The 10,028-nt window shown below is 40.5% G+C and overlaps 1 protein-coding gene across 1 annotated transcript; it reads left to right on the forward strand.

Moving 5' to 3' along the window:
• Positions 1-68: 68 nt before the first annotated feature.
• Positions 69-9,410, forward strand: CLDN12 (claudin 12). The gene is made up of 3 exons (XM_081102334.1): positions 69-153; positions 1,748-1,833; positions 8,257-9,410. The coding sequence occupies exon 3, from the start codon at positions 8,290-8,292 to the stop codon at positions 9,022-9,024; it is 735 nt and encodes a 244-aa protein (XP_080958460.1). The 5' UTR covers positions 69-153; positions 1,748-1,833; positions 8,257-8,289; the 3' UTR covers positions 9,025-9,410.
• Positions 9,411-10,028: the final 618 nt, after the last annotated feature.

Consider the following 10,028-nt stretch of genomic DNA (forward strand, 5'->3'; position numbering starts at 1 on the left):
GCACTCCTGGTGAGGGTATCGGGAGAACCTGAGCAGGCTCCCAGAAGCCTCCGGGGCGCTCGCTGGGAACGCACTTCCTGGGACGCTGAGAGGGAGATTCTTTGCGAGGCTCTTAGGTTTGGGCGAGTGAAATGCCTTGGATGTGAGACCCAGGTAGGTGTGGCGACGAATGGTCCGATTTCTGGGTCTTCTGCATATGTGGTTGAGGGTTTTGTGTAAAATTGGAGTAACTCACAGGGAATCCGGAACAGTGAAAAATGTTGACCACATTTGTGGGCATGAAAATCGAGTGAGGAGAGGTATTGGATAGAGCTTTAAAAATGCATTTCGTACCCAGGAGTACGGAGATGTCGGTGTGTCTTGCGGGAGCAGCGCGGGCTCGCGGCTTGGCCCCGGCGGTGCCGGAGCATCTGCAGGTGCTATTTTTGACCTCCCAGCGGCTGCTGGTTGTGTAACGACGACCTGCTCGCGGTGCAGCCCACTCACTGTTGCGGGGATGGGCGTGTGCTGAGAGCGGTGCCGGCGTCACTGCTGCGGTCTCCCCATTGGCTCTGGAAGCTGTTCTTCTTCGCTTTTCTTTCTGCCAGCTCCGGGGTTCCTCGGGGTTCCGCGGGGCGCAGCTCGGGGGAGCGAAAGGGGTGGGGAGCGTGCAGGGCCCTGGAGGCTTGTTTGCTTTCCTCTGAAGCCCACGTTCTGTCGCAGCCCAGACCTGGTGACCGCACTTAAAATGATTGCTCAGGGATCCCGGGGTGTGTTTTTTATTGTAAAATGATCTCCCTTGACGTCGGGGTGAGCAACTATTCTTGCTACCAACTCAAGAAACATGCATTTAGAAAATTAAATGATTGAAATCTCTTCTGTGCAGACTACGTGGGACAGCATTCTATGTAATGATCATAATCGGGCTAGTGATAAACTCTTACTGAATTCGGGAAGTTATCGGGCGTTTACAAGTTTTCATTCTCATCCTCCCTTTTGAGATAAATAGTATTTGAAAAAGAAATTGCTGAGGCTCAAGAAGGATATATGGAAACATTTCAACGGCAGGTTGAGGCGTTGGTGGAACTATAAACTCAAAAAAGTGTTCTAGTTGCAGATTTTAGGAAGCATAATGCAGATCAACTTTGCCTAGTCTTGTCGTCAGTAGCCATTAAAAAGGCATAAAAGAAACAATTTATTTTTTACTTTTATTGATATCAGAGAGAGAGAGAGAGAGAGAGAGAGAGAGAGAGAGAGAGAGAACATCAGTGATGCGAGGGAAATATTGATTGTCTGCCTCCTGCGCTCCCCAATCCCTTAACCCAGGCCTGTGCCCTGGCCCGGAATGACCACCTGGTTCATGAGTCGGTGCTCAGCCACTGAGCCACGCAGGTGGGGCATAATGAATTTCTTTTACTTTCCAGACAGCTAACTGCACAGTATTTCATCAGCCCTCTTTATTCTTTCACTGTAGTTATGAAAATGATCTCTAAAAATTTATCAAATGTTGATAATTGATTGCCATGACAGTAAAGTGATTTTCATCCTTATTTCTCCTGTCTTTGCAGAATTAATTTTTCTTCTGTATGTCACATATGTGTGTTTAAGAATAAACTGCCTTTAAAAAAAAACTTACTGCCCTCCTTTTCTGATATAACATTTCATTGGTTTTAGATGATTGCTAATTATTTTTCCTAATTCCATGTGAATCCAATTGAGTTTTTAAAAGACATTGTATTAACTTGGGGCATTTTTCCTATTTCTTTAGGCCAAGAGCATTTCTACTCTTTGTTCAGATGTGCATATATTCTAAATTGATTAAAGTTGTTTTAGAACTATCAAGTACCTCAAAGAGTAAGTACTTCCTTTGATTATATTTCTCTTCTTTTTTGCTACCATATATCCAATGGCATTTTTCTCTTGTTCGTCAAAATATAGGACAGACCTCCCTTGTGAGTGCAATGATGGGGGAACTACAAGTTTCTAAGAAAACCCAAATTAGTAGAAAAGATTGCAACTGTTACCATCAAGAATTAATGTAGCTATATGTGTTCTCATATAGGTATTCCTTAGACTTGTCCCTGAAAAAATATGTAGTGATGGGTCTAAATTTCTAGAGCTCTTAGCTGTCTTTGATAACTTTTTATTGTGTACCAAATTTTGTTCATCTTCTCTGAAAGTCATTGTGGAACAGATAGTTAAATAACAAATATAAAGTAGTTGTTTTGAAACAATTCTTATTTGATTTGGTCAGTACTTCAAAGAGAATGCTGTCATTATTGTTATATGGCTACAATAATCTGTGAATGTTTGCTGATAGTTTGGAAGAAAAGTATGTTTCTAGCTAAAGAAAGTAAGCAATCCTACTAATAATCATTACAAACTTAAATTGCTGACCATATTTTTTACAAAGGGCTTTACTATTCATGATCTTGCAACTACCTTGGGGGACATTTTACCTCAGATGAGTATTTGAGGTTCAAAGGAAATAGATATCTTATCCAGTGTAGACAATGGTAGCTTTGATTGGTATTTGGATCTTTGATCCCCTGGGCTGCAATGTCACGCTGCCTCTCAGATGGCAACAACAAGCCCACACACGTGTGTGTGTGTGTGTGTGTGTGTGTGTGTGTGTCCATCCTAGCTCACCGCTGTCTCCCAGCTAGTGCTCATGAGTGCTTCTCAGATTTGTTAAAGTGTGTTCTTTGTTTTACATATTTTCCACAATCCCTAATAAGGGCTTTTCATATGGCAAAAAGAGGTTTATTTTCCCCCATTGCTATTTTAAAAAGAAAATATAAATACAAATATAATAAATTATTTAGCTTTGATAAGCAAACATTAATTTGATATATTAACCACTCTTAATGAAGAGGGGTATATCCAATGTGTAACATACTTATTAAGTTGAAAACATAAACAACACACACAGTCATCATTCACTGACTCCCTAACCACTGTGTAACTTCATCAGTGTTGCCAAACTTAGATATTTATAGGAGCATAGTTTGCATGTAAGTACCTGGGAATGGTCTCATTTTTCTTGGGAAGTTTCTAGGGGAAGAAAATGAACTTTTGTTTGTAAAAAATGAGAGAGACTTTGCCAATAAAGAGTGGAAAACAGGGACATAGTCTAGAAGCAGCTTGGAGGCTTCAGAACACAGGATATGAATGAGTGGGATTGTTGTTAATAGAGCTAACTTATAGTTTCTCTCTGTATCCTGACCATACTCATATGGACCTTTCATTTGTTTGTTTGTTCATTCATGTAACAGTAATTGAGTGCCTTCTATGAGCCAGTGTTGGAAACAGTGAATAAAACAGAAGGCTCTCTGTCCTCCTGGAATTCACAGTCTGTTGGGAAAGATAAATACTGAACAAGGAATTAATAAGCACAGTTGCTTATTAAAGAAAATGTACAAAGGTGCTTCCAGAGCATCTGACCAGGGGCATGGGGAAGATTAAAGATAAGGGAGGGAGGATGGGTGAGGGCTAGGAAACTAAGCAAAGAATAAGATGAGATTAAGGAAGCTCTAGGAGAAAGAATAGCATGAGGAAAAGACCTTAGCCAAATTAAAAAGTGGAAAATTTGAGAAGTGAAAAGAAAAGCAGTATCGCTATATAGACGATAAAAAGATAGTGTGTAAGGTGGGAGAGTGACACTTAAGGAGATTGAGAATTTGGCAGGAACCAGATGGTGGGATTTGAAAATTTAAAAACTTTATTCTGAGTGAAATAGGAAGTAACTGAGTGGTAAGAAGTGCAGTGAAATGATCAGATTTGCATTTGAAAAAAATTATTCTTGATTCAAAATTAGTTGATGCACAGCACAAAAGTGGAGGTCTTTTTACCCTCAGTACAAACAAATCTTCACCCGAGAGTCAGCGTTATCTTTCCATTTTAAATCAGTAAACACATTCCTTCTCCAAACTCTCCCTATAAAGTGTTACTTCATCCCTCTAGTGCAGTGGTCGGCAAACTGCGGCTCGCGAGCCACATGCGGCTCTTTGGTCCCTTGAGTGTGGCTCTTCCACAAAATACCAACTTCTGCGCATGGGCCACGAAGTTTCAGAAGTTTCAATCGCACTGTACGTGCGCGCCCACACATGGTATTTTGTGGAAGAGCCACACTCAAGGCGCCAAAGAGCCGCATGTGGCTCGTGAGCCGCAGTTTGCCGGCCACTGCTCTAGTGGGATGTACATCAAATCATATGTATATGGAGTTAAGAATGGCATAAAAGGTAAAGTGGCCAAAGAAAGGTACAAAGAGCAAGGACATTAATTCCAGCACTGAGGTTGAAATTCAGCTAAAGAATTGAGGTTAATAGTTTTTTCCTTCTGAAAAATGCTGTATCCTTGTTGGCTTTGTACATAGGACTTTTAGGTAATCTACGATCTTAGCTAAGAATGCTTCAGCAAAAGCAAGTTCAGGGGACTAGATCACTTGTATTGATTTGATGCAGGATACATTTGAACACACTTTATACTGAAATAAATGTTGACCCACCTCTGTTCATTAGTGTCATTTGATAGTCTGTACACTAAGAAATACAGGAATTTATTTATTAATCATAAACTCGTTCTTCCTGACTTTGTTTCTCATTCCATTTGCATTGTAGGAACCAGTGGTATAGGGCAGTTTGGAGAAATCTCAGTTAACATTGATACTCCAAGTATCTGAACCCCGCCTCTGAAAGCAAGGAATTGTGATTGGGTTAGGACTCTGACTAGGTTATCTGAAGGAGTTCTAAAGCTTTGAAAGAAACAGAGGGATCCTTTTTCTTACATCTTCACAACTTTGATCAAATCATCATTGTCTTTCATTGCTCAGTCTTTTCCCAGCCCTAGATAATACATTTTTATAAACACACTAAAGGCCCAAAGCACGAAATTCGCGCAAGGGCCTTGGCCCCAGCGCCCACCTGCCACCGCCACCTCGGCCGGGGGCCTCTGCCGTAGCCTCCGCTCACTGCTCACTGCTCACTGCTCATTGTGGCTTTGTTTGGAAGGAATGACGCCTGGAAGGACGTCCAATCTAATTAGCATATTATGCTTTTATTATTATAAAAGCATACATATTATACATTATTGGTTCACTTTTCTTAATACCTAATAATAAGCGCTTAGTATGTAGTGATCATACAACTGATTCACTATCAGTATTTTGAGTTCTTATGAAACAGCATATTTTTTCCTTCAAGTCTGTTAACATATTGGGGTAATTGTCCAGATCTCAGTGGCCTCAGTGTTTTTCCAGGGCCTAATTCTGTTTTGCATATGCTAGATACTCAGTAAATACCCATTCAATGAATGATTGCTTTGCAATGGCTATTTCCTTGTTCATTCTGCATTATTGATAGCCAACCTTTGTGGGTACTATGGTCTTGGAACAGGGCCCAGTACTCTTTTCTTCAATGATTCCTTGAATGATTTGTGTGCCAGGCACTGTGCAAGCTGCTTACAGTGTGTGGGGGAGACATGTGAATGAGCAAAAGTCAACAGGAAGCTGAATTCTGGAGCTTGACATTAGTGTTATTGAACGGGAAAGAAATATTTGTCCACCTGGTGCTAGCAGACCCAAACATTTGACACCAAGAATTGTAGTGGAGAAATACTGGCTGTTTTATTATGAATGGTGCCACCCAGGAGAATGGGAATTTAATGCTCAAAAGCTCGAACTCCCCAATGGCATGTAGTTTACAGATTATATAGGGCAAAATCACAAGACACCATGAGTTAGGAGGTTCAGGATTGTGTGGGGAGCTGACTGATTGGAAGTGAGCTAAGGGTAATAAATCACTTCATGAGGTCTTGAGGACAGTTCTGAGGTTTGTACTGGTGTCCTTTTATCTGGTTCTTAGGAAAGAAGCCGAGGGGTCGTTCCACCTTAGGACTCAGGAGCTGCAGTATAACTTAGGGCAAGATGTTACCTTTAGCCTGCTGGAGGTCCGGGCCCTGTGGAAAGGCTAGGTCTCTGAGGGGTGAAAAAATAAATGTATATGAGAGAGATGGTTTCTCGAGGTAGGATTTACACCTAAATTTAATCAAAGACATAAGGACCCCTGGTTTCATTAGTCACCTTTTCCAGTATAAATATTCTCAAACCTGCAACAGAATTTCCATTGGTGAACCAAGGTGGTTGTTTGCTAAATTTAGTCAAGACAGTTTTTCCCCCAAGTTTGCATGAAAAAAATAAGGACTATTCCTTTAATACAGTGGTTCTCAACCTTCCTAATGCTGCAATCCTTTAATACAGTTCCTCATGTTGTGGTGACCCCCAACCATAAAATTATTTTCGTTGCTACTTCATAACTGTAATTTTACTACTGTTATGAATCGTAATGTAAATATCTGGTATGCAGGATGTATTTAGGCGACCCCTGTGAAAGGGTCGTTCGACCCCCAAAGGGGTCATGACCCACAGGTTGAGAACCGCTGCTTTCATAGTTTTGATCCATCCATAGCATTTTCTTAAACAATTGCTACTTCTGGTAATATTGACAGAAAGCAACATGATAAACAAGTAGTAAACTAATATTAATGGAGAAACTTAGAACTAATTAATGTTTAACTTGAGAACTGTAAAAAATGATCACTAGTGCTTAAACTCTGATTTATATTGTATACTTCAATGTGGGAATAGGTATATGTACACACTTACCTATATTTTCTGCTACTAAAATTATTCCTAGATTGCATGATTAGATTAACTATACCTTGTTTTCTACAAAGCATTGGACCTTCCATTTGAACACATTTAGTCAAGTCTTAACCCAATTTCATAGCATTTTGGTCATGCTCTTCTTTCTGACCCCTGAACTCCTGAAATGTTACTTCATCATCTCAGCAGATCAGATTTGACTCGGAAAAGGATGTTGGATCCTCTAAACCTGGACTGTATACTGTATAGGAATATTCTCAACCTTTTCGCTTCATCATGACCTGACTAAAAGGAGTAAATGTGCTGCCTTATTAAAGTAGTCTGTTCTACTGCCTGTTCGGGGACATGGTAGAAGAGAATATATTTGAGTGGTGTTTGGAGAGTGAGATTCAAACTTTTCAGAAAATTGAAGCTGAATAAATACTGGTTTTTATAGTTTGTCAAATACAGAAAAAGAACACAGCTTACTTTTCTTCCTTTTCTTATAGTAGCATTAATAGAGATAGGTTATCATTACTTAAGAAATCTGAGCATTCATCTTATGTGAGTAGTAATAGTATAATAACCAGTAGTAGTATATTAATATAAAAACCAATAACCGGTAGTATAATAATCTGCAAAGCATGCAAGTCATTTTGAAAAGCTAAGCAAAATAATTTCAGGGACCCTTTTCTTGTCTTTTTATTGGACTAACTCATTCAGAAGAGTCCATTTACATTTTGTAATTTTCTGGTGTGCCTAGTATAAAAGAATAAGATGTTTGCTTTTTGTTCTTTACCATTTATTCAACAAGTGTTTTTTGAACTGCTCCAGTATGCCAAGCATTGAGCTGGTCACTGAGAAGTAATTAACATTTGCCTCACACTTAGAATGTGCCAGACCTGTTTTAACCACTTAATATTATACTAACTCATTAAATACTTAGAACAATTCTGTAGGATAGGCACTGTTATTCTTCACATTTTACAATGAGAAGCATGAGGCACAGAGAAGTTTGTAGCTGACCCAAGGTCACTCGGCAAGTAAGTGAGGCGGTGGGGATGAGAACCCAAGCAGTCCGCCTCCGCATCTGCCCTCACCCCCTCTGCTGTCCTGTAGTGCTTCTTTCCCTACACCTTTAACTTTTATGAGGCACCTTCACCACTGCTGGGCGCTAGTCTCATTTTACATTTGCCTGAGCATTTGAGACTGAATCACTGTGGTGTTTGTAGGTGATGGTTGTTGAATGCCTGACCCTATATATTTGTGTGCCTGGAACATGAAAATACTTAAAATAGTATGTTGAATGATTATTGACAACCAAGAGAATTTCAGATGTGATGTTAAGAGAATTTGAAATTAATTTGTTTGTTCCTGTGATTCGCTATGAAGAAAATAATCATGTCTAAAGACTTTAGTTGCTACATGACCCAGTGTGTGTGTGTGTGTGTGTGCACCTATGCTCTGAGGTCTCACGCACATGTATTTGTAAACATCTTTATTGTACATATAGAGGCAACAGGGACAAAATTTCCTCTTCTCTATGACATCATTAGTTATGTTGCCAATCAGCCCCACCTTTTCCACTCTGCTCTTGTTATCCCCTCATGATTTGTCCTCTGTGTGTCACCCCCTAGTCTGACTGGCAGTACTGCGCAAGCCTGCCTGCCATGGGCTGTCGGGACGTCCATGCAGCCACAGTGCTCTCCTTCCTGTGTGGCATCGCCTCGGTAGCAGGCCTCTTTGCGGGGACTCTGCTTCCCAACTGGAGAAAATTGCGACTGATCACATTCAACAGAAATGAGAAGAACCTGACTGTTTACACAGGCCTGTGGGTGAAGTGTGCCCGATACGACGGGAGCAGTGACTGCCTGATGTACGACACTACTTGGTACTCATCAGTTGACCAGCTGGACCTGCGGGTCCTCCAGTTTGCCCTGCCCCTCAGCATCCTGATCGCAATGGGTGCCCTGCTGCTCTGCCTGATTGGAATGTGTAACACGGCTTTCAGGTCCTCGGTGCCCAACATCAAACTGGCCAAGTGTCTGGTCAATAGTGCAGGCTGCCACCTGGTGGCGGGGCTGCTGTTCTTCCTGGCAGGTACTGTGAGCCTCTCCCCATCCATCTGGGTCTTCTTTTACAACACTCATCTGAACAGGAAGTTCGAGCCAGTCTTTACATTTGACTATGCAGTGTATGTCACAATCGCTAGTGCTGGGGGCCTGTTTATGACTTCCCTTCTACTGTGTATTTGGTATTGTGCATGCAAATCTTTGCCTTCTCCTTTCTGGCAACCATTGTACTCCCATCCTCCCAGTATGCATACTTACTCACAGCCCTATTCAGCACGCTCCCGCCTCTCTGCCATTGAAATCGACATTCCAGTAGTTTCACACAACACCTAATGGAGAAGTGGTTGTTAAAGAACACTTTTAGCCTCACATTTCCCTTGTACAAGGAGCTGTTTTGGACCAATATATATTTTCCTTTGTTTCTGACCAGTCTATGAAACCAAATTTGTATGTCCTAGTAGAATGAAGTGCTGCTAGTTTTATGAAAAGTACACTATTTTAAATGTGAATCGTTCTTTTATCTTGCTCCTTATGCTAGGAGGATTTTTAACCTCTATATTGATATCTGATCAGTAATTCAAGTGGAAAGGACCCGTGTCTCAATTGAGGTGATTTAGAGCAACATGGCAGTGTGAAAAATGATGGCTAAGAGAATTTGTTGTGTGTGATCTTTACGAATATTTCAGAATGTGTCTTGTCCTGTTTCTGTACTACCTTAAGCCAGTAAAAAAAAAAAAAAAAAAAAAGTAATTTCAGATATAAGAAATTTATTTCAGGTAATGGTAATTAAGATCTTTACAGTAGTCAGACTACCAGCTTAAGGCTGTGACTTTCCTTAGTTCTCTCTTGGGGCTAATTGCATTGGATAGAGTTCGGTATTTTGAAGATTACTTTCTTTTGTGAGTTCCTTACCTTCTACCTCATGCCAATGTTTAAAAAAATATATATTTTAAGTGATATCAGAGAAAATAAGCCAAACATTTTAAATACCTATTAGTATGGACAGCATTTAACAATTTTAAGAGTTAATGATTCTATAAATTATATTCTTGGAGTTAAAATGTGCCATGAGATGGAGTGGTGCTTCCTTAGAGGCAGAAAAACCTGTTTTATAGGTATCACCCACTAAGTGGTATCGTGCCCATATATAATCTCTTAGTGACTAAGAGGAAATAGATATAGAGGCCCAAGTGGTTTGTTCTCTTTTAGGCAGTGGCAGGGTACGAGCATCTGCTCTTCAGTGACAAACATCGGAGATTCACTATCATGACTATCTTTTGAGTGATGGGTGAAGTAAAGTATAGCTTCACCATGACCACATTCACTCTTGAATCAGT

Source organism: Myotis nattereri, assembly GCF_964212035.1.
Source record: "Myotis nattereri genome assembly, chromosome: 11".
Classification (NCBI taxonomy): Eukaryota; Metazoa; Chordata; class Mammalia; order Chiroptera; family Vespertilionidae; genus Myotis; species Myotis nattereri.